This window comes from Cynocephalus volans, chromosome 4 (genome assembly GCF_027409185.1).
Source record: "Cynocephalus volans isolate mCynVol1 chromosome 4, mCynVol1.pri, whole genome shotgun sequence".
Lineage (NCBI taxonomy): Eukaryota > Metazoa > Chordata > Mammalia > Dermoptera > Cynocephalidae > Cynocephalus > Cynocephalus volans.
In genome coordinates, this window is record NC_084463.1 from 3,137,933 (window position 1) to 3,164,524 (window position 26,592).

Below are 26,592 nucleotides of genomic sequence, written 5' to 3' on the forward strand. Positions count from 1 at the left end.
CAGAACTGAGTTTCCCAGAGGTGGGAAAAGGGGAGGATGAGAGGGTGTAAGGGAGGAATTGGTAAAGGGACACAAAAAATGATTATGTTGTATAATGCTGAATAAACTAATTAACCTGATTTGGGCATCATGTATTGCACACAGGTATTGATATTCAAGTCTGCACCCACAGATATGTACAATTAACTATGTTTCAATTTTAAAAATTAAATAATTAATATTTTAAAATAAATATATAAAAATTACCCCCCCAAAAAAAACCATGCACAGAAAAAGAATGTCCTCATTCACAAGTGGAAGCTAAAAAATAAGAAGAAAGAAAAAAGATACAACAATCACAATAATACACTGATCTTTCAAAAGGAGAGAACAGAACCGACACCACCTGAGGTGGGAAAGGGGTAGAGGGAGTTAGCAAGAAATTGCTAAAAGGCCACAAAAAATGATTACACTGTATAATGTTGAATATACTAATTAGCCTGACTTGAGCATTACATATTGTATAGAGGTATTGATATTCAATGCTGCACCCCACAGATATGGGTAATTGATTATGCTTTAACAGATAATTTTTAAAAAATACCTCAGAGAAGCCTTCTGGACCATGTTATCAAAAATAATAACTCCACCATCAATTTATCCCATTTCCTCGCTTTATTTGTTTTATTACAATTAAGATTCTCTTCAATCAGGGCAATTATTATTTTATTTATTTTCTGCCCTATTTCACTAGAATACAAGCTCCAAAAGTCTGATTCTCTAGTTTTCCCCAGTGACTAATTAGGGTCTGATATATACCAGGTATACAAAAATTATTTACTTAATATAACAATTAAATCTATAAATAAAGGACTATTTTATACTAAGAACAAGGCTAGATGCTTGGTATACAATGGTGAACAAAAGTTACCTCTGTTTTCATGAACTTTAAAGACTGTTCAGGGTGAGACCCAATAAACAAGTTAAGCAAAGAAAATATAATGAACTTCTTCGAACTGTGAAATATTCTATGAAGAAACAAACAGGTCCTACGGGAAAGTAAGCAAAAAGCAATAAATATATTTCTTACCTTAACACCTACTGCAACAATAAGGTGCTTGGGAAATTGAGAGCTGTCAAAACAGTACAGACATTTTTCCATTTGTGCAACAAGACTCTGATGCTCAGCAATAGCTTTTTTCCTCTGGTTCTCTTCCTCTTCACCAAGACATTCTCTCTCGACTGCTTTGGAGACAAACATGTCATCCAGAGTATAATAGTCTCCATCTGTTTTCCCCATAAACTGAAAAGCCAAAATAACAGTAGTAGAGATCAGAAGGCAGTGGTTAGGATTTAATTGTACTGTACTACCCTGAAGTCATATCTGTAAATTCTAGGATAAAACTCATATATTTAAAAAAAAAAAAAAGAAAGAAAGAAAGAAAGAAAAAGAAAAAGAAAACATGATTAAAACTTAAGTTTGACCTTCAAGAGTCAATCAATCTATCATCATCCTCATAGCTAAAACATGCATCAAAGCTGATGTAGTAGACTGAATTATGTCCCCCCAAAACTCACTGAAGCTTGAATTGTGTCCCCCAAGTTTTATGTATTAGAAAATTGGCCCCCACTGTGACTGTTAGGAGGGTGGAAAATCCTGTTATGGTGATTGAAAGGTGGAGCCTTGAAGAGGTGATTGGATTGTAGGACCACGCAGTAGTGAACGGATTAAAAATGGTAGTCAGGGGCGTGATCCTGAGGGCTTTAAAAGAAGAGGAGAGTATCTTTCTCTGCTCTCTGCTTCCACCACCTTGAATGTGAGACCCTTGGGTCACTGTCACCACCACCAGATGGACTTTGGACTTCCCAGCCTAAGAAACTGTAAGCAATAAATTTCATTTTCTTTATAAATTACCCAGTTCCAAGTGTTTTGTTATAAGCAACAGAAACGGACTAATACAGCTGAATATTTCTTATGTGTAATTCTACGTGATTTGATTGTTTTATACTCCTATGTGGTAATCTTTATCACTTTCATCTAATAGATAAGGAAATTGAACACAGAGGTTAAGAAACTACTTTCATTTTAAAAATCAGCATACACTTTATACAGAACATGAAACATTTTTGTACCATATCTCCAGGTGCCTTTTCCACACCTCCCCCAACATAAACCATGGAGAGATTGATACTTTTAAAACACAAATTTTGTTTGCTCATTTTATGTTCCTGCTTAAAATCCTCAAAGAGCACTATATTGTATACAGGATCAAGTTTAAACTCTGGTTTGGCTACTAACTTACACACACAGAAAGACATGGTGGTTAAAAGCTTAAACTCTACAGTCAAAAAGACCATGGTAAAATCCTCACAGACAATTATAAGTATTAATGTATGCAAAGGGCCTGACATACTCATATAGAAAGACCTCAAAAAAAAAAAAAAGCGGTAGTTATTATTATTTTCTCCCAGATTCTCCCAGAACAGTGTTCTCAAATGAAGGCAATTATGCACCCCACCCCACCAACACCACCACCAGGAGACACTTGGCAATGTCTGGAGACATTTTTGGTGTCACAACTTGCGATGAGAAGGGTTGCTACCGCTATTTACCGGCTAGAGGCCAGGGACACCACTAAACAGTCTACAATTCACAGTCCTCCTACAACAGAGTTAGCCAGCCCAAAATGTCAGTAGTGCCAAGGTTGAGAATATATGTTTCAGAGAGATTCTGATTTAGTTACTGCAACAAAGAATGTTCTTTTATATTCACTAATGATAACAACCATCCACAGGAATTGAGGATTTAAATAGAATTATTACTGATATTCTGTTTAAACAGTTTCCAAATTTAAGCCTGGAAATAGCATTAGTGAATTAATAACCTGAATATTAAGCACACAAAAATACTGAATGTCCTCTAACCACGAAAGCTAATTTGTTTTTCCATTTTGATGTTTGAGTAAAAAAACCTGAAATACAACAAATTAAGTGGCATCTTATTAAAAAATCATGTATTCAGATCCTTAAATGAAAACTCTGTGAAAACTAATGGCTTTTTTTTAGTGTCACAATGTAGAAACAATGGTTTACAACAAATCTACTTAATTAGTATTGCATTATTACACAGGGATTACCAACAAAGAAAAATAGACCGCAGCCTAATTTTTATAAAAGCATTTCAAGTTTTATAATAATATTTTTTTAATCAAAATTGTAAAAACTTCTTCAAGCTCCAAGCCCTCAAATTCATTGGAAAAAGGAGGAAATTAGATGATGAAATATAAATTTCAAATAATTTTGGACACCATTTTTCTTTAAGAAGAAAACGGATAGTTTTCTTTACAAAGAAAAATGGATAGTTTATTAAGCCAGTATACTCAATTGTCAACAAGTTAAACGTAGGTCAAAATCTGAGAGAACTGCCCAAGAGTCCTCATAAAATCTCACCATGGTCTAGAACTGGGACCTGACCACAGCTGATACCACTTCATACCCATTAGGACGGCCATTATAAATAAAATAAAAATAAATTAAAATAAAATAAAAAACACCAGAAAATAAGCACTGGCAAGTATGTGGAGAATTGGAACCCTTGTCAATTGCTGGTGAGAGTATAAGTTATGCAGACACTATGGAAAACAGCACAGTGGTTCTTTAAAAAGTCAAACATAGTATTAGCATTTGATCCAGCAATTCCATTTCTAGATATATACCCAAAAGAACTGAAAGTAGAGACTTGTACACCAGTGTTCATACAGCATTGTTCACAATAGCCAAAAGGTGGGAACAACCCAAATGTCCACCAACAAATAAATGGATTTTTTTAAAAAAAAGTGGTATACAGTATACATACTATGGAATATTACTTAGCCTTAAAAAACAATGAAACTCGTATACACTCACCAACATGGACAAATCAAAACACATTATGCTAAGTGAAATAAGTCTCATACAAAAAGAAAAGTATTGTTATAACTCTGCTTACATGAGTTACCCAGAATAGGCAAGTTCATAGAGACAGAAAGAAGTTACTAGGGGCTGCAGGGAGAGGGAGGCAAGTAGGACAGTGGAAAGAGGAGTTACTATTTCATAGATACAGAGCTTCTGTTTGAGATGATGAAAAAAGTACTGAAAATGCATAGTGGTGATGGTTGCGCAACACTGTCAATGTACATGATGCCACTGAATTGTACACTTGAAAATGGTCAAATGGTCAAGTTTATGTTAGGTATATTTTACCATTTAAAAAAACCACTGGGACCTGAACTATACAATGTTAAATAAATTTTTCCGGTGTTTCCACCTCCCTTCATTCCCCTCATCCCTAGGTGAGGTTTAGAAAAACAAAAACTATTTCCTTAACAAGCTTGGACTGGGATCAAGCCCCTACATCTTTTGGGAAAAGAAAAAGCTATTTCAACATTTATCTTACTCAGTTCTATGTAAAAGCAAAATATCACTTTTACCATTTTATGACACACAAATTTCAAACTTCCTTTTGGGGTTTTGTCACAGGAACATATATACATGATTTCACACTCTTAGATTAGCCTCTTCCAAATCTAATTTCATCCCATATCTAAAAAAGTCTCTGAGAATGGAAATGGCTACCATTAGAACTAAAATGACCAAAGGATGCTACAATAAGTTGACAATTTCAATATTCCTTATTTTACTCTAATCATACCTTTATAAAAGGTATGTCACTTAATCTCTCAAAATTTGTTATTAACATTACAGTTTACTGAAAATCAAAAAAGGATTCAGGTTTAAATGTGTATTATTATGGAAATATGTAACCCATATTTTAAAGATTACCTCTAAAAGAAAATACATTAAATCTTAAGTGTTACAAATATAGAAAAAATAAAATTGTCAATAGAAACACAAACATCTTTTATTAGATAATAAAATCATCTTGGTTTTCTTAAGGTGAAACCCTAATTAGTTTGAGTCTTTTTTCTTTCCCTTACCATTTTTCTCTTGTACTTTCCACTTTTTCTCCTCTCCAGCCCATTTTTAATGCTCCATCAGTACAAAAAGGATAAAATTACTGTCCACAGTGCTAAAAAAATTAATGAGGAAAGATGTATCTAGATCTCATGAAGATGTGCCTAAGTTTACGTTGCCAAGGAAACACTGACGTCTTAAATTTTAAATGAAAGAGTTTATATTTAAAGATTGCTGGAGTCAATAGAATGTATTTTAAGAACAAGCAGAGCATACACAACTTATTATTCCAAATACCTATAAATGACACATGGAAATTAGACAAAGACATTAAATTTAAGCATCAACAACTATCCATTAGCATGAATCATTTGAAAGGCAGTACTGTTTAAGCTGGACTGGGAGTTAAAAGTTGAGGCTTCTGATGGTGGCTTTTGTGACTCATTAGCTGTAGGCATACGAAAGTTACTTAGCCTTGTATGAGCCATTTAATTCTCTTAGAGTCTCATTTTCCTTATGTATAAAATGTGGAAGGTAAACAAGATTAGTAAGGTCCCTTCCCAGAATCGAAAAATCTTTGGTTCTATGATTTCAAAGGAAGAAACTTCTTTACCAAAAAGAAGTTACTACATACCTATCTATTATCTTCTGGAAAATCATAATAAATACACTAGCATATACATGGTAAGAAAACATATGAACATGCCCTTCTTTTAGGGGATATTTTTGATTGTTCCCCTTTTTTCATTAATTATGTAGTACATTTTCAGAAAAAAAAACCTGAGCAATATAGAAAGGAGAAAGATAAAAACACAGCAACCATAATTTCCCTATCTTAATACAATCAAGTTCATATTTGGCATGAGATACCTTTCTTGAGCTGGTTATAAGAAAGAGATGCTATTAAAGATTTAATGATAAAATAACTGAAAGAAAGTGAGCCGAGATGCCAGGTACTGTTCAAGCTTTATTAAAGAAAGAAATCTGCCCGGCTGTGCTCAGAGTGGCACAGGGCCCATGGCTGCCCTTGAAAATGGTGGACAGCCCAAACAATGGGTTTGCGAGAGTTTATATTAGCTTTTGGGCGTGAAATCTACCGGGGGAGGGACCATTAGGTTGATGTAACTGGGTGAAGAACTGCACCAATGCAGAAGTCAGGAGGCTTCTTGTAAAGGGAAGGGGGGAGGGGAAGGGAGGAGGTGGGCGGTGCCATTTTGTATTTAGGCTTGTCTAAACTGGTGCTGGTTATGTTGCAGATCTATTAATAACAACAGGAAAGAAAGTGAATAAAATCTGAATTTCAGAGCTGCATGAAAAGGATGGACAGTAGAAATTAAATAAATAAAAAAATGTAATACGATAGTAATAAAAAGTAAAATAGCTATCAACAGCAAATACAACCCAGACTTGAATACTGACCAGAAACAGTATCAGACTTGCTGTTCAACACGAAACCTTTCCTTGTCTCCCAGTTCAGATCAGGTCACCCTGGTGCTGCTCTCAAGACTTTCATGTCTTTCGCAGTAATATGCACAATCATAATTAATGAACTCATTTTCCATTATTCTTTACTTAATGCTTCTTTTTCCCCATTAAGGTATAAGCTCAGTTAAGTCAAGGATCATGTCTTCCTCAAGTGCCAGAGTATCCCCAGTACAACACCTCACAGACTAAATGAGACCAATTAACATTTGCTGACTAAATAAACAAACTAAATAGATTCTTCTTCTTCTACATCAACTATTTCTTATGGCTACTTTCCCCAAGATCTAAGATCCATTTTCAGGGGAACTACTAAGTAAGGGAAGTACCCAAAGATATTTGAAGGAAAATATATATTATTTAGATACCCTAATCCAGGTATTGATAAACTACAATAAACAAGCCAGCCACCTGTTTTCATAAATAAAGTTTTGCTAGAATATAATCACACCCATTCATTTACGTATTGTCTGTCGCTTCGTTGCACCATAATAGTAGAGCTGGTAGTTGCAACAAAAAGCCAAAAACATCTACTATATGGTCCTTTCCAGAAAAAGTTTGCGGACACTTGTCCTAGACAAATGACTTCCAACTAAGAAGAACACAGAATAATAAGCTTTTGTGGTCTCTTCATGAATATATTTAACGTATTTAAACTATATACCAACGATATTATTATCTCTAAAAATGCATTAACTTAGATACTTTAGTTCATAAACTTTTAAAAGTGCAAAGATTAAGCACAGTGTTTACAGAAATGGTCAATACTCCAAATACTTTCTTTTTAATTATAAAACATACAAAACAAATTGCTACTATGCTGTGGTTAATTATTAGGCAGGATGAACTAAATCACAATGCCAAATCAGCATTTCCATAGCAACCTGTACCTCAATTAGCTCTACCACATAGAGGTAAAGTCTGGCATTGTTCAATATATTTAAAAAAACACCTTTGTCCTTTTTTATGAGAAATTGCCTAATATAATTTAAGTCCATCCTCTTTCTTCTGCTATCACATACACATCAATCGTCAGGCCAAAAAAAATAATAATAATAAGACAGGAAAAGTTAATACAATTGATTGCACGAAGAGAAGAGGGTTGGAGCTTCCTGCACTTCCTTAGCTGCTACAACCAAATTAAATCTCCACTTAATAATACAAAGAAAACAATCTGCTTGAATAAAAATAACACCCTTATCAAAATGTTAATACAACACTGCTACAAATTCAACAACATGTAAATTCATCAATCAACAATTTTTTAAAAATCTGGACTGAATGTGTACAGTTGTACACTCAATAGTTTGTCTAGTTTGTAGGTTTATTTAGTGCTATCAGTTCTGGCTGATTTCCACCGAAATTATAAGATAATATCTAAATCATATAAAAAAATGAAACAAGCATTTATTTATAAATAGTGTAAAAACTGAACAGAAGATGGGAAAGAAACATTTATGGAGCACCTACTGTCTATCCTAGGAAGCCTCTTATAAATAAATTTAATAAGTATGGTTTCATTGGACTATTTAATCCAAAACATGTCATTTTATAAAATTGGGACATTATTTTGTAAGCCAAAATTAATATAGACTGGGAATGAAATTTTTAAGGGCCAAATACCACTGGCAAACTTTTATAGTATTCTAGCTTTATAATGTTCTAGATTAGTGAACTTGGATTTAAAAAAAAAAAAATCAAAGGTGTAAAATGTTCAGGGAAACTGATAGAATAAAGATGCAATTACAGTCATGCGTGGCTTAACCATAGAGATACTATCTGATAAATATGTCATCATTAGGCAGGGTCCCTACCCACCCCAGGTAGGCTACCCAGGAATATTCAGGCTGAACAGACATTAGCCACCTCCTTGTTTTGTAGTTAATGAGCCCATAAGGAGAGAGGAAAAAGGAAAACCCCTTGACCAATCAAATTAAAGAACCCTAGAATTCTGTGGTTTTCGGAACAGGAAACAAAAATCACAAAAACCCCAACACATGTGCACTAAGAAGGACAGAGATGCAAATGACCACTATACAATCTTCACACGTGGCGCCAGACCAAAAAGGGCAAACTTAAGGGAAAACTGGCCCCATTGCCACATGACCCTTTTCTTCAAACTCAGCAATACACATGACCGAAAGGAGAAGCAGCCCCCTGAGCCAGGATTCTCCCAATCTCTACCCAAACTAAATATTCCTCCCCCTAGTTAGGTTAGAACACCATCTCAGTCCCCAGATGACATATAAAACCCATGACCCTGAATAATGACAGGATGCTTCTCTCTCACCAGGTTGCCCTCACTCTCTCTTGCGTGTACTTTCACTTTGCAATAAACTTTGAGTGTGTGACATCACTACATGAGCTTGGAGTTATTGTTGAATTCTCCCTGGTATTCCTCCCTCAGGATATCCAAGACCTTCATCTCCCGCAACAGATGATTTCGTCGTTGTGCAAACATCCTAGAGTATACTTAAACAAATCTAGACTGTAGAGCCTACGACACACCTAGGCAATATGGTATAACCTACTGTTCCTGGGCTACAAACCTGTACAGCATATTACTGTATTGAAGACCACAGGCAACTGTCACACAATCGTAAGTACTTGTGTGTCTAAACAGAAAAAGTACAGTGAAAATACACTGTAAAAGATAAAAAATGGTAAACCTATATAGGGCACTTACCATGAATGGAGCTTGCAGGACTGAAAGTTGCTCTGAGTGAATGGTGAGTGAATGTAAAGGTATAGGACACTAACATACACTATCACAGACTTTATAAACACTGTATACTTAGGCTACATCAAGTATGATCACATATGACCCATCATTATGCAGCACATGACTGTACTGCTAATGTTAAAAACAATCCTATACAAGATAAGTATTAGTACAAGACTTCATAGTACACAAATAACAAAAGAAAACCTATATATACATGCTCTATTCTTTGTACCCTTAAAGTAATAAGCAATGGTGGTGAAATATGAAAAATATGAAACAAGTCATTATCATTGTATCATGATTCAATGAAACACGTCTCTGTCAAAATGTGGCACAAGAAAAATACATAACCATAAACCTCAGATGGACCACCTGGCAAGCCTACATTGTATCACTCACAGTTTCTCCCAAACACCATTTCACACCTTCTTCTCAAACCCTGAACACCCCTTCTCCATCATCACTCTCAGCTGACAACCTTAGTCTCTTTAATAAGCTAACAGAAGCAATAAGAAGAAAACTCGTTCAACTTTCTACTACCAAATTTACAAAACTACCTGCATCTGTATTCTGAAACTCTGCCTTTCCTCCTGTTAGAAGTGGTGGGCAGTAATCGGCTCCTATATAAAGCCAACTCTTCTCACGTTCACTCTTGAACCCAATATAATTAGGCTTTTCTTCTTACCAAACCACAAAAACTACACTTACCAGTCACCAGAAACTTCCACATTGCCAAATGCAATGGTCATTTCCCCATCTTCAAAGATCTTACTCAACCTCAAACATCTTACTCAATGTCTCAGAAACAGCTAAAATCTTTCCTGTCTTCTCTGGCTTCTGAAACAACATACCCTCAGTTTTCCTCCTATCTCACTAGCTGTACCTTCCCAGTCTCATATGATAAATACTTTCTGTCCTCTTCCAGACAGCACTCCAGGGCACAGTGTCCAGGCTCTCCTCATCAGTAATTTAAATCCCATGGCTTTAACTGCTATTTAAATGCTAACAGCATCTAAATCTATTTGGAATAACCAACATCACCCATAATTCCAGGGACAGTCACCCCATACCACCACGTAAATGTCTAATGAGCATTTCATACTTCACATTTCCATAACAATACTCTTGATCTTCCACACCTTGCAAAATTTGTCCCTCCCAATTTTTCCCATTTCAATATATGGCACCAGCATTGCTCCAAATCCTAACACTTCTCATCTGTGTTACTACTCTAATCCAATGCTCTATCTGAACTAAAGGAAGACCCTCCTGAGTCATCTCCCCGCTTCCACTGTTGCCTCTCTACATTACCTTCCAAAAGAATAACCAGAAAAATCCTGTCAATATATAAACCAGATCATGACTTGGCCCCACTAAAAACCTTCAAATGGCTTCCATCATGTAAAACAAAAGCAGAAGTTCTCACACCATGGCCTGTAACACTCTATGTGACCTGACTCCTACTGTGTCCCCCATCTCATCTTCTACTTCTGTTTCTCTTTCTCCCTCTGCCTGTCTTCCTACTGTCTCTTGATGTTCTTCAAGACTGTCTCTGCTTCAGATCCTCTGCATTTGCTGTTTCTTCTATTGTAATATCCTTCCCCCATATAATCACACAGATCCCCTCAACTCCCTCTTTTGTTCAGAGTCTGCTGAAACATCACCTCCACAAAGAGGTCTTCCCTCAATCCTCCATTGAAAATATAATCCCATCTCCTTTCTACTTTGCTTTATTTTCCACAAAAATATTTTCTATTTTATAATACATCATTTATGTTATATAATATTTTATATTATGTATTTGTTCATTACGTGTCTCATCCACTAGAAATAAAAGCTCCTTGAGGGCACAAACTTTGACTTAATTGCTTCTCTGTACCCAACACCTACAATGATAGCTGGCACAAATTAGGTGTTCAAAAACAACTGTTTAATTAATAAATGCCCATTACAATTTTTAACAAGAATTTTTCTCTTGTGTATAAACTTGAATGAACTATGACTAGATTGTTAAGACTGTTATTTAATTTAGACTTCCATATAAAGTGGAACCATTTCTGAGAAGGAAACTCTCATAAAAATATGTCCTCCTCCTTTTTCCAGACCCTAAGATATTTCCAGACCCTAAGAAATTTCTAGCATTTCCCCCAAATAAACAGAGGCAAAATTATTCTAATTAGCTAAATTGTAAGATCTCATATAATTCTTAGTGACAGGTACAATGACCATTTTTATTTAAATCCAACTGTATTTTACCTACCCTCCACCAACACACACATATACACACAAGATACCTTGGTTACCTTAATTTTCATTAAGTTAATTTTTTGACCAGGTAATACACTCACATAGTTAAAAAAAAGAATAAGTCTGGAAAGGTATACAGCGAAAGGTCTCCCTCCCATTCCTGTCTTTCAGATACCCAGTTCAAACACAAACTACCAAAAATAATCACTGGTATTATAGAGCAAGGGGTGGCAATTTTTTTCTGTAAAGAGGCAGACAGTAAATATATGTATTCTTGTGGAGTATACACTGTCTGTCACAACTACTCAATTTGGCCGTTACAGAGCAAAAACAGCCTTAGACAATATGTAAACACATGTGCATAATTGTGCTTCAATAAAACTTTATTTGCAAATATAGGCAGTGAGCTGAATTTTTTCCATGGAGTCACAGTCAGCCAAACCCTATTATAGAGCTAAGTTTAAATACAATGCCTCTTTTGTAAAAAAATTTCAGTAGTAGTGTTTGGAAGGGATTACAATGGCAGAGATTGGAACCAAAAATGATATTTGAAACAAAAATTCATCCCACTACCTATACAGATTTAAATAATGAATACATGAATTATATATATTACATATTTATATTTTCATTTGAATAGACTTAAAATCATTCCAATATATATTCTCTATAATCCATGATACATTAGTCTAAATATTTTCTTCTATCTCTTCATGGCATAATTACGAAGAATTAGAGGACCATTAAGACAAGACAGATTGGTAACCTAACTAGCAGCACACTGGCAATCATTAACCTCTGGCCAAAAATTCTCCTTAAATGGTAGGTGAAATATATAAGTAATATCTTCATAGAACACATTAAAGAAATAACCAGAGCCTATGCTTAAAAACAAACAAAATCCCAAATGTATATTCCTAAATCAGATCAATTCCAAAATGCATGTTCCTAATATGTCTTCCAAAGCATTAAATTTAATAAAGTAAACCAAGATTAGGGAGAACCCAATCTCTCCGAAAAGTAGATCATTGTTAGATTAAAGAACCAGCTTCCCAAAATTCAAAGGAATCCTAGGAATATATCTTACCTTAGATGCCATTCTCATAAAAAGTTTGTTTTGGTTTTCTGCTGTTCCCATCTTTTCATTTTTGACTAAATCATTCAGGCTTAGATTATCATCATCATGAAAGTATCTGATCCTTTCTCTTTCCTCATGGGTTGAAACCTATGACAACACGAACATTATTAATTTAGTGAAAATATGAGTCTCTGAAGTTATTTTGTTTGTTTTCTATTGGAGGCTGGATGGTACAGGAGATCCAAACCCTTGACCTTGGTGTTATAACACTGCACTCTAACCAACTGAGCTCACAAGTCAGCCCTGAGGTATTTTTAATGGATTACCTATAAACATGTTATTAAATGGAAAAATTACACTATGTATCAAGACCTCTCCTTCCAGTTTATCCCTATTCTATGTGCTTCCATGTGAAAGAATTTCCATTAGAATTACACTCCCTACTTCTTCTGCCCTTTTACTCTCTTCTTCCCCAGAAATAGAAGCATGACATTTATCAATAGCATGATAAACTGCTCTATCCTTTGTTCTCTCTTTTCTGCTCTTCTCCTTGTAGAAAAAATTCCTTACCACTGCAGAAGGAAGATTACAGTTATCCAGAGGTGGAGTAAGTACATCTGTTGGGCCCATTTTTAGGAGCAAACATTATCTGTGAGCCACATGTTGCCTATGGGTGGAGGATGAAGATGGTGCCCACCTGCGAGAAGTAAGCGAGGCATAACCCAAGATAGCTCCAAAAGGTTTTTATTGGTCCTCCAGTATTTCCGCACTCGTGAACCCCGCGTGATCGCTATGCTCAACATGTCAGTACAAAATGCATGCCCACGTGATCCTTTAATTGATTGGTTAGTTCATGGAAAGCCCCTACTTGCTTGCTTATATAAATTGCAGTGTAACGGCAATAAAGTGGAACTGCCCTGACAGAACCCCTGCCACGTCTGAGTGTCTCTTTCACGGGGCTGGGTTGGCGGGCAGCAGGCTCACTTTTCCCCGAGATCCCTCGATCCCATCACCAGGGGTAATCCTGTCGGCTCCTTCTCCTTCTGGGTCTGCGGGAGGACCCTAGGCGCGCCCCCGCATACATCAAAAACAGAGAAGTACTAGCAAACCCATTACAATGGACTTAATGTTTATGTCCCCCCAAAATTCTTATGTTGAAATCCCAATGTGATATATTAGGAGGTGGGGTCTTTGGTAGGTAAATTGGTCATGAGGGTGGAGCCCTCATAAATGGGATTAGTACCCCTAAAAAGATATGAGAGAGCTTGCTCTCTCTCTCTCTCTGCCACATGAGGATACAAGGAGAAGACCACCATCTACAATCCAGGAAGCATGCCCTCACCAGAAACTGAATCTGCCAGCACTCTGATCTTGGACTTCCTACTCCCCAGACTATGAGAAATAAATTTCTGTTTTTTAAGGCACCCAGTCAATGCTATTCTGTTATAGCAGCCTGAACTAGCCACTGAACTGACCAAGACACCCACTTCTTTTTCTTTTCTTCTCACAAAAATTTAATATATGTTTGAGGATTTTCAAAGAGCAAGATTATATATGATAAAAATTAGGAAAGCAAACAAGCAGAAAATTTGTAGCAGATGAAAGAAAATTAGTACATATGGCAAAATATTCAACCTCACAAATTATTTTAAATGCTGGCTGAAACATCAATGAAGTACCATTTTACAACTACTAAATCAGAACTTAACAGCCAGTACTAATACTGTGGTTAAACAGACATATTATACTTTGTAAGTAACAAAAAACACCTACCTACTTCTAATTATCAAATCCTTGTTTTATAAACAGCTTTCTCAGAAACAAGGCTGATATTCTGATCACCATCTAATTCAGTCCTGGGTTTTCCTTTCAGTTGGTTCCGTACCCAGGTGTGGAAAAGAAAAGTGCTATTTATTTCCTCCCAAATCAAATCTCCCCAGTGCTGCTCTCACATCCCCCTATCCAAAAAAAAAAAAACCTGGTCTTCAACTTCTTTAAGATCTTTGGAAGCAGGGTCCCACGACTTTTCCCAACATTATTACTCTTGTCTTCACTAGCTTAACCCACACATTCCATGACTTCAATCACCCATTATACCCAAAGAGCAAACCCCAATACTGAACGAATGTGTCTGCCTTCTTTATTCCTATACCTAAATTGCTCAGTAATACACAACTCAAAAAGGGCAATCAATGCCTTCTGGCAATGTATTTATGGATCCCAAGTCAGTTCTGTCATTTCATATAATTCAAATCTTTGCTATTCTCCTGCCACACCTCCTCTCCAGCCCCCTAATTCCTCCCATTACATTAGCAGAGGTATCCATTCCACTTCTATTTGTTGAATTAATTAATTAGTATTTCCAGCAGCATAGGCATTCAACAGGCAAATAATAAACAGCTGAAAGAAAAATTCCAAATGAGCAATTCTTTTGTGTACCCAATTATCACTTGTATGATCTTTCAAATTTACAACAGTAAACCTAACTTGGGAAAACTGAATGTGTTGTTTTTGCCATCTCAAGAGCCTCAAGGTAGTGCTAAAAACTAATTTCTAAAGCTAGAAGATGAACAATAAAATTCGGATTATTAAGGATCACAGCACCTACATAATTAACACATTACTGTGTATGGATACCCCATCACCAGGTCTCATATTAGCTGTCTAACACAGGTAACAGGTCTGGGAGACCAAGGTTTTCCCTAAGAGCTATGGTAAGTATGTAAAAAGAAACTAATAACACCACCAAAGAAATGTACACTAAAATTAAAATTGCCTTAAACATTCAATATTCACTATTATTTGAAAAAATGCAGTTGAATGAGATCCCATTTTGTAAAAGGCAAAGGGATAAAACTAAGAATAAAAGCAATAACATAATTTACTGCCTTCTAACATCTGTATTAGAAAGCTACATTTCAGAAAATATTCTGTAGTCTGATGCAACAAAATCCCCACAAGGAAGAAAGGAATTCTGGATTAACAAACACATATATTAAACATACCATCTGTCTCTTCCTTCTTCCTCCTTTTGATTCCAGAGGTTTTCCTGGTGTGTTTACAGGCCATACTCTTCCAGACTGATCTGTTCTGACAAGGATCACTTCTTGCTGATCTTCATTCTACGGAAAATTTAGAGATAATTTGAAATTATCCTGAAGAGTGTTGAATGCTTATATTTAATAACAAAAAAAAGCATTAAAAAGATTAAAGTTTTCACATAATATTATGGATGTCTTAAGTCTCCTGGATTTTCATTACTTACTGTACAATAAAATGACTATAATTTTTTCAGGAAAAGGGTGGGAAAAATCCCAAAGTTTATTATTTTAAAAAAAGCAATCACAGAAGTAATCTTCAAATAAAGTTTTCATTTAGACAATATTAAAAGATGACAAAGTACCAATAGTCCATCAGGCATTGCATGACAATGCCCATCACTTATGCAGCAGATGTCATGTTTAATGGATATTACTGAAATTTAAAGATCCTACTAAAACTTGATTATAAAAAATAAAGCAACTAAATGACAAAACAAACTTGCAAAATTAATAATTATAATGATACTCCACACAACTTCTGTTCTTCCTATTAAACAGCCCTCAAATGCTTTCCGCTTCTCTGACTCTTCAGAAGAATTTATATGCCACTCATTTTCAAGCCATAATCTTTTATCCTACAAACTTTTAGCCAAATGCACACCTGGCACAGTACAGAATAAGAGTAAAATTTATTCAACAATGAAAATGGAATATTACTGGAAAGGTTCTAATAAAGAATCAATAAAAAATAATAGGGAATGAATTCATTAAAAATCAATTTAAACAAGACCAACCAAATTATTCACATTTCAATTTTCTTCTCAAATCAGGATCAAATACAAAAAAGTCAATTTCAATTCCATTTAATAAAGGTTTAGTTCCCCTGATGAAACGGAGGGAAAGAATAAGAAGGTACTTCAAAAGGTTTACAGAAAGATTCATATTATCTTTTCATTCCACTTTTCCACAAACTGTCTGAAGTACGTTCAAACATACCTATAATTAATCTTACTGATTCTCAATACTAACAGGTAGTAAAGATTATTTACCACAACTTTTCTTCCTCAATGAATTAATTAACATTAACTAATGAAGTGTCATATTTAAAAGGATCTCTCTACTCATTCTCTTACTGGATAATAGAGATGGGCAAGACATTACAATCTGGCTTCTAACTTTACCAGGCTGCTAAAGCTGATCTCCCTAAGGAATTTCAAATTATTAAATCTAATAAATACTTACAAATGATCATCTTCCTTGATTTGAAAGCATTTGATTCTGTTTATTACCTTCTCTAGCCTGAAACTCTTCTTATTCCAGTTTTAAACACTCTAATGTCTCCTGGTTCTGCCTTTATCTCTCTGACCCATTCATTCATCAAATATTTTCGAAAGTGCCTATGTTATGTTAGTAGCCAAAAGAAATATAGCCCCTGCCCTCAAGAAGCTTATAGCCTCGTGGAGGAATAACTCCTTACATGATTATCAAAATAAAGAAAGTCACTTTCACTTTCTCATCCATTTCCAGCTCTCTCTAAAATGCTGACTCCAAACTTTCTTGGTTTCCAACCTTCCATCCTGAAACCTAACTATCACTCATATTGCCAAAAAGGTCATTGTGTTAAACATATATATAATCATACCATTCTTTGCTTAAAAATCTGCAGGGACCACATATCACCTAGGATGGCCCAGAGACCAGTGCAAGCCTGAGAATTACCAGCCATGAAATATTTGTTACTCCTAATCCATGATGAGGTATGTACAGAAATTCAGTGTTTATAAATTTTACAACAATTATCTAGAATAATGCTATGTTGGTTCAATCTAAATTTAAAAATGTAAGACTTGTATTTCATATGTCTATTTCATTTTTCTATAATTCATTTTTATTGTATTTTATAAAACTATTCGTACATGATGGCCTGGGAAGTTTAAAAATATATGTGTGTGTATATATAATCTCCCTAATCTTACACCACAGTCTGAGAAGCACTGCGCTAAACTATGTGATAAAGGCCAAGCACTTTACCATAGTATACATTGCAAATTCTGGCCCCAGACTTCTTTTCTAGCTCCTCATAATTTCTGTAAATTTACTCTACATTTTACTTCTTCTGCATGCAACAATTTATCCCTTGCTCAACTAGGAACCAGGGATTTAGTCACAGCCAATGCTCTATACCAAATAATTTTAGGCATATTTATATTGCTAGACCATAATATTTTTAGTAACTACAGTATTTGTCTTATATTTATCTCTTTACCACATTTCCAGAACAAAAACCAAGCTATACACTACTTGGTGGTATCTATAGGACCTGGCATAGTGTCCAACAATAGTGGGTAATCAATAAATGCTTAATAAATAGAATGAACAAGTTGGTGCCTCAGACAGATTAATTATACTCCCAAAGCTAACCCACTTTCCCTTTTAGTTGCCTCTCTCCTCCCTTTGTACACTTTCTGTTCTTTAGGCCTGCCAAAACAAAAGACCCTAAGATGTCTCACTTTGAGTACCCAAGACAGAGTGCATTCCTACCATCTACTTGGCATTAAAACCCAAGATACAAATGAGAAATTCATTCTACGAAGAAAATATGCAAAAATATTTTCATCATCCATATAATTTACTAAATTCTCTCCAAAGAAAGCAGAAACATTTCTTGATATAATGAGAGCATTATGAACACATTCTTATTTTCATAACAATGCCAAATGCTCCAGGTTTTTTAATTATCCCCAACAACTGCAGTTTGCTCTGTAGGACTTTATATTTTAAAAACATCAAAACTGATTATGTGTTATAAACACTTTATATGACTTCTTTAATTAATAATTCTAATAATGTTCTGGAATCATTCACTGACTAAACCAAAACATAAGCCCTCTGGCTGACAGAATTATGAATAATTATTTCAAAGGAAGAAAGGAGAAAACAACACACTTTAAATAAAGTTATAAAATCAATTTGCTAACATAGGCAGGGATAAACCTTCCCTATTGCCATCTATAGTATTTATGAGATAATAAATAATTTTTCCTATAAAGTGCATATAACTTTTTATAGAAACGAAGACTTGTATTTACCAGCAAAACACACTTCAGGGTCTAATCACTCTAAATTTCCATTGAACCTAACAGATATTTAAAAAAAGACCAAGCTGCACATTACTTTCTATCTACAGGACCTAGCACAGCGTCAAACAACAGTGGGTACTCAATAAATATTTGATAAATGAAATTAACAAGCAGGTGCCTCAGACAGATTAATTATACTCCTGAGCTTAGTTGGTTAGAGCATGGTGTTGATAACATCAAGGTCAAGGCTCTATCCCTATTCCAGCCAGCTGCTAAAAAAAAAGTTTTATATATATATGATTTATGTGTGTGTGTGTGTGTGTGTGTGTGTGTGTGTGTGTATCACGCCATAAAATTATATTCCCAAAGCTACACACCTTCCTCATTTTCTTTTTCTACATGCTTTTCTACTTTCTGTTCCTTGGGCCTGCCAATACAAATTACATCTAAGTTTTCCCATTTTGGGTACCCAAGACAGAAATATTGAGAAGCCCAGAAATATTGAGTAAGTCCCCAATTTCCTACCACTTTAATATGGAATATAGGACTTACTTAATAACCTGCATCAGAGTCAACAAACAATGGCCCACAGGCCAAATCTAGCCTGCTATTTGCTTTTGTTCAGCCCATGACCAAGAATGTTTTTACATTATTAAATGGTTGGAGAGAAATTAAAACAATATTTCATGACAAATTACAATTATATGCAATTCTAATTTTAGTGTCTACAAATAAAGTTTTATTGGAACACAGCCACACTCATTCAGTATTGTCTATTGGGTGTTTTCATGATACAAGAGCAGTTGAGTAGTTATGACACAGGCTGCATAGCCCACAAAGTCTGAAATATTTATTATTCGGTCTCTACAGAAAAAGTCTGCCAACTCTTGATCTATATTATTCTCCAGCTGATACAACTAATTCAAAATCATTTTACTGATTCTTTTTACTACCTAAGAACAAGCAAGACGAAAACTTTCAATTGATTGATAGTACTACAAACAGATCCATGCTGGTAACAAGTACAGCAAGAAAATGGGACTTGGCACAATTTTATTTTGCTAAAATGTCTATGCTTGACTTCCATTTCAGGCCACGACAGCATAACATAAAACAAACATAACCTGCCACTACTAAAAAACTAGACAACAGGACAAATATATAAAACAATCATTTCCAGACACTGGACACCAGGCGGTGAAGGAGTGTGATGCCTGAGAGAAGGGAAACAAGTGAGATGAGCCTAGAACTGCCACTGCTTTCTATCAAGAGGCAGTTTATAGGCTGTAGTGCAGGAAGGGGGAATCTAAACAGATCTCTGCTGATTGAATTGGGATATAGTTTAACCAGCTGTTGGAAGAGAAGATCTATCAAAGAAAATAAAGCAAACAAAAAAAAATTGAAGGTAATATTAATGCCAATTAAAACCAAATTTATTTACATAAATGAAAGGCAATCATAACATACTATTTGGCTTAGCAGTGTTTAGAAATATAGAAGTAAAGCCAGAAGAAACAGCTAAGAACTAAAAGATGCTAGGAAGGTCTAGAAAGGGCTCAAGGAATTATTATTATTACAGGTAGGCCTTTTAGCACTACTTGTATGTAACACTGATTAAAAAGAAAAGGAAAAAAGCATGCATTGCTTTGATTCAAAGCTGTTATTAAAAAGTAAATGTTTGGGGCTGGCCCATGGCTCACTTGGGAGAGTGTGGTGCTGATAACACCATGGATTCAGATCCCTATATAGGGATGGCTGGTTAGCTCACTTGGAAGCCGACAGACAGCACCAAGTCAAGGGTTGAAATCCCCTTACTGATCATCTTTAAAAAAAAAAAAAAAAAAGTAAATGATTGAAAGCCCTTTCTAGCATTTTTAGAAATAAAGCAAAACTCTTCCACTAGAGCAGGTTTTCATACCAGTGGTCCATGAACTTCTAGAGGTTCAAGATAGTATTTCACAATTTTATCATCACTGAAGGCCATACAGCATCTGTTTCAACTTTTATTTTTCAAACTTTCAATAAATAAGCAGTTATTATATTTTTAGTGTTTTCATAACTTTTGAACAATCTCCTCTGTATCTCTAGTTATGACTATAGTCACATTACAAGAGAGCAGGTTGTTCACTACACACAAGTACCCGGCCAAGGGAATGAGTTGACTGAACACCAAGCTACATTCCAATCACTGAGATGTGTGTCTTAGCACAAAGCTATTTTTTAATTTGTACAAAGGTATTCCCAGAACTGCACCTACGCAAAGAAAGCATCTTTTTCTGACCCCAGGAAGGCACCACAGGGGCAGAAAGTAGCCCTAGTTATATCCCCCTTTCCTAATTCTTAATGCTGTTTATTTGTCTTCCCCTTTTTTTTTTTTTTTTTTCCTTGATCAGCCTTCCTAGAGGCTTGCATATTTTATTAGTTTTTTCAAAGAATAAACTCGGGTTTCTGATCATTTCTATTTATTTTGGGGTTTCTATTTCAGTAATTTCAACTTTTGTCTATCCTTCATATTTTCCATCTGTTCTTGAATACATTTTCTTTCATCTCTTCTGTGTTGAGTTACTGGCTAATGCAATAGGCATTATTCTATTTGGTTGTTAATTATTATTAAGCTATTAATCTTATTATTAATCATTATATCAATTATTGGGTATTAATAATTATTCACTATAACTTAATTTTATGTTTAATTCAAGGAATCATACATAGAAGATTTATTAAGTATTTCTGAGCAGACAGGAACATAACAAACACTATAAGTTTCTTCTATGATTCACTGTGATATTATTTCAAGCGTTTTTTCCTTTTCTTTCCTTTTTTTTTTTCAGTGTTCAGTTTCATTCAACTAATCTTAGTTTTTCTTCCTCATAAATCTTTTGTTAGCAACTGTCTACTACAATTATTCCAGTCAAAACCTCTTTTGTACCTGCATACCTATTATGCACTATGAAACTGGAAACTGCATTTTTAGTTTTCCTAAAAGCACATTAAATTTTACTTCTAAATATCTTCGACAATTGGTTATGCATTCTACAATACAGTTAAAAGTAATTTTTAAACAAATACAAGGATAAAAATTTACTTTGAAGTTGATTTGTTTCCCTTAAAATGCTTTCCCTTTAAACTACAAATACACAATATAAAAATGTGACATCATCTTTCCACCCTCTCACACAAAAAGAAAATCAGGAAAGAGAACATGTAAGAATCAAACCCTTCAAGAGAACACATAAGTCTCAAATGCTACTAAGTAGTAAAAGGACTCACTATTTTTCATATGGAGTAACATTTCATTTTCCCCTTAAATTTAATTATATGGCAGAAAAAAAGAATGAAATGCTGATAGTAGACTTAGAAAAAAACTAATACGCATGTGGAGGAATAGAAGCAAACCGGTGGAGGAGAGAGACTGTGGCTGAGTTATTCTTCCTTTTCTAAAGAAACCAATTAGTTATGTCTTCAGTGTCTGTTGGAGAACCTGTTCAAAATTTGAGGCAGTTCACAACATATAATTCATCCAAAAATACGACTAATAAATATACCATCACAACTACCCAAAATAATTGCTCTACAAGTTTCTCTAAATTATTACAATTGAGAGAATACTCTTCATAAAACAATAAAAAACTTTTTTAACTGCCCCAGGAAGCACTAAGAATTAAATATGGCCTACAGTCAAATGAGCAGGTAATTCCTATTCAATGTCTGATGCCTATGGGTCAACACTCCCACCTAGGATGACACTTAGCTGCCATGCTAAAGATCATTCATACGGCATACAAATAAATCTTACAGACAGCAGTCATAAAAGAATAGCTTTCGCTGTGGCAAAGTTATAAAAATGGTGATAAGATCCAAAAATAATGGCTATAGCCTCAGAACATTCTCTGGATGCCCAGACTACACCAGGCCCTCTTCACTACCTCCATATTTCTACACTTTTCCTTTGAAAGACCATCAAAGCTGCAATAATATATCTGTATAATTAGTTTTATTTATATGTTCTCTTTCCAGAGAGAATGTTTTCCAAAGGAATATACAATGTCTGAGTTAAGATCTAAAGGGGGAACAGAAGGTAACTAAGGGAAGAATGGGGAAGAAGAATATCTAGGCAAAGGAAAGACTGTGCAAAGGCACTGAGGCAGGAGAGAAAGCCATTACTTCAGAGGTAAAGACAAGAGATGATGGTCATCTTAGACAGTGTGCTAGATACAAAAAACAAATAGGTTTAAGAAATATTTAGCAGGTAAAACTGACACTTTTATGATGAATTTTATGTTAGTCATGAGAACAGAGAACAGGTAAAAGATTCTATGTGTTACTATGAGTTTGCATTTTATATCACCTATAAAACTGTTTTTGCTTTAATTCAATTAGCTTAAAATGTTTGCTCCTATTGTAATAGTCTATTTAAAGAAATAAGCCCTCTAGAAATGCATACGATATTATTTCTAACTGTACAACACAGAAAAGAGGGACACATTAGGGAGGATTTAAAAACAAATTGATCTGTATGAAAAACGGGTACATCTATTGACCTATTTTGCTTAGCTGGGGAAGAAACTAGCTTAATGACCAAAAGAAAATAGCATTTTTGTGTACTTACTCTGTCAGAAAAGGCTATACCTCAAGTAAAGTGTGCCTACAGTAACGTGACGAGATAAATAGTGGAAAAAATACAAAGCTACAGTAATGTTACTTTAGATTTAAAATATTTAATTTAGAAAACTGAGAACGCAAGTGCCTTCTACAGAGAAGGAACTGAAAGTATTTGTTGAATAAACGTCAAACCCCACCGCTTAAAAATTAAAGGCAAATCACAAACACAGTAATTTTATTTTGTAACTTTTTCTTTCTATTTCTAGGGATCAACTACAGGGACTGGGATACTGAAACATAAAAAATCAGTCTAGAGGTTCACATATTCTGGGAATCGCAGCAATGGCAGTATACTGAACTTACAATGTACCCAAGAATCAGATCCAAAAGACAGTGTTAAAGCAGTAAGCAAGTATTATCAAACTACTATTGAAAATATTTTAAATCACCAGTCAAGTGCCTGATTTTATATAAAAGATGAGAAGTTTATCTGTTTCTTTAACTATTTATTAATATTTCTCTATGGCCCTCGAAGGCCCTTAGGTTAATTCCTCAATTTCATTCAAAACAATGTCCATACACCCTCTCTACATAGCTGCCTAGGGACCACAATAATGCATTTCTCTTCTTTATCGACAGTGTGAACAAAACATTAAAGCCACTGCACCATTATGCAATGATTAATTCATTGTTTACTGCAAATGGTGAACTGAATTTCCTGCATGATTTAAAAAGGAAAAAAAAATGTAGAGCTGAATTCCCTAAGATTAAATGTGTCCATGATGTGATTCCATTGAAGAATTATTAACAGGTTGAAGTTATAGAAGGGCATATTAGAATCTAATATATTAAAGAATTGGAATTAGATTTTTGCTGATATAAAACTGGCAGTCTCCAAAACTCTGTGGACCTCATCACTCAGTGTCCAAGTACAAGTTAGATGGAGATGCTGTATAGCTGGGTTACTGTTTAAACAGGAAGCTACACTTGTGGGAAGGCCATACTAGATCATTTCAAAGATTACAGATCATTTTTAGGACTTACAGAGAAGAAAATAAATCAAAGACATTCATACAACAAATATTTCAATATTCCTTGGTTGTCTACAATGTGCCAAGCATTGTCCTATGCACTAGCTATGAACCAAAAGAATAACCCTTGTCCTAAGTAGTAAATAGTTCAACCTATAAAGAGGAAGAGAAATAAGCAAACCAATAATTAAAGAGTTGATGGTTTTTCATGGAAGCCAAAATGATATTCATAGATCTTTGAATCAAGTTATTCTCATAACTTAATATTTCCATCAAATAAGCTAAGCAATGAAAGATTCCCCCCTGTTCAACTGTTCTATGAATGGGGTTTTCTTTTCTCTAAAAGCAAAATTTCTATCAAAGGTATCACAGGATTTTCCTCCAGTATGTCATCAAATTTAGATAAGTCAAGGCCCTGGCCCTAATGAAATAAATTACTTTACTTTTATGGCAGTAGAGAATTCTTTCAGAACTGTTGGCAGAGGTTTGCTTTACATACATACCTGGTAAAGCAAGTGTCCAATCTCTGCAGAGAAGATGAAACTATATGTCATTTTGGTCAAAGAATCCTTAGAATAAAAACCTTTCTATTTTAAGCTTCAAAGGGCTATACAGTTTCCATAACTACTACTGAGTTATGAGGTCTACTGCTCAAAGCTAAGAGAAACTAGAAATAATAAAGACATTAATAATATAAGAGTTGTGTGCTCAAGGAGTGACATATAGCCTGTCAATTACTCTATGATATCCTTAAGACAGTAGAAGAAATGTTATTCAAAGAATATTTCTGCTTCAATTTTTTCCTTCTGTTTCAAGCCACAAACTAGTTCAACCATTTCCAGAGCACACAGATTCATCCCAAGTATCTATGTGCAGCCCAGGCTTCTCCCAACTCCCAACTATCAAAGTGCCTACCTGACATCTCCACTTGTTCTACATCTAAAAGGCATTCAAGTTCAATATATACTAATAGAACTTCTAATCTTTGCCCTAAAACCTACTCTTCCTCTTTCTTCCACAACTCAAATAATGGCCAGTTTATTCTTTCAGTGGCTCAAGCTAAAAACCTTGGAGTACTCTTTGCCTCCTGTCTTTTTCTCATTACCCACCCACTCCCCATCTATAAAAATCCTGTCAGTTCTCCTTTCAAAATACATATAGAAAATATTTATGTATATACAAAATGTAATCACTTCGAACCATCTCCTTAGCTGCTATCTTGGCCAAAGCCACCATCATCTCTTATCTGCATTATTGCAAAAGCCTACCTAGACTCCACCTTTTCCCCTTACTCTCCTTCAATTTATCCTTCTTTTTTTGTCTTGGCAACTGGACAGTACAGGGATCCGAACCTGTGGCCTTAGTCTTACCAGCACCACTCTCCCAAGTGATCTAACCGGCCATCCTCAATCTATTCTTAATACAGAAGCCAGGAAGGTCCTTTCAAAATATATTCACTACTCAAAACCATTTAATAGCTTCTCATCTCAGTCAGAATAAAAGCCCACTTCGACTCCATCCCCAGCCCAGCCAAGTGCGCGCTAACCAGAGAGGCACCCCACTGGAGAGGCCCGAGACCTGCAAAGACCACACGCCCCATGGTGACAGTGCGCGACTGAGCAGGTAGGCCTCACCACTGCCAGACTTCATCCCCAGCCTGGCCGAGTGCGTGCCGACCAGAGAGGTGCCCCACCGGAGAGACCCAAGATCTGCAGAGACCACGCACCTCGTGGTGACAGTGTGCGACAGAGCAGATAGGCCTCGCCACCGCCAGACTCCATCCCCAGCCTGGCTGAGTGTGCGCCAACCAGAGAGGCACCTCCCCGGAGAGGCCCAGGACCTGAGGTGACCACGCACCCAAGGCGCCAGTGGGCAACCGAGCAGACACTGAGACAGCTGTGCCAAATTGGCAGCACCAGCAGCATCCTAGCCAGACAACAGTGTTAAACCAGTGGACCGTGAAATCCCCTGCCACAATGACTAAAAATCAAAGGAAAGATAGCAGAAATATCAAAAATCAAGGAAGTACACCACCAAAGGGTAATAACTCTCAAGCTCTAGATCCTATAGAACAAGAAGCCCTTGAAATGTCTGACAAGGAATCTCGAATAATAATTCTAAGGAAACTAAATGAGATATAAGAAAACTCAGCTAGACAACATGATGAAACAAGGAAAAGTATACAGGACCTAAAAGAAGAAATGTGCAAGGAAATCAATGCCCTGAAAAAGAATGTAGCAGAGCTTGCTGAGCTGAAGAATTCATTCAACAAAATAAAAAACACAACAGAGAGTTTAACCAGCAGGCTTGCAGAAGCAGAAGAGAGAACTTCTGACCTTGAAGATGGGCTGTTTGAAATAACACAGACAAAAAA

The 26,592-nt window shown here is 35.4% G+C and overlaps 1 protein-coding gene across 4 annotated transcripts in view; it reads right to left on the minus strand.

Moving 5' to 3' along the window:
* The window catches only part of LOC134375475 (CWF19-like protein 2), a 99,574-nt gene that overhangs the window by 28,301 nt on the left and 44,681 nt on the right, over positions 1-26,592 (minus strand). For all 4 annotated transcript variants that reach the window (XM_063093924.1, XM_063093925.1, XM_063093922.1 and 1 more), the window contains exons 11-13: positions 15,470-15,586; positions 12,474-12,611; positions 1,070-1,282 (exon numbers count right to left, since the gene is read on the minus strand). In XM_063093924.1, coding sequence (XP_062949994.1) covers positions 1,070-1,282; positions 12,474-12,611; positions 15,470-15,586 — 468 coding nt within the window. The remainder of the gene's footprint in view (positions 1-1,069; positions 1,283-12,473; positions 12,612-15,469; positions 15,587-26,592) is intronic.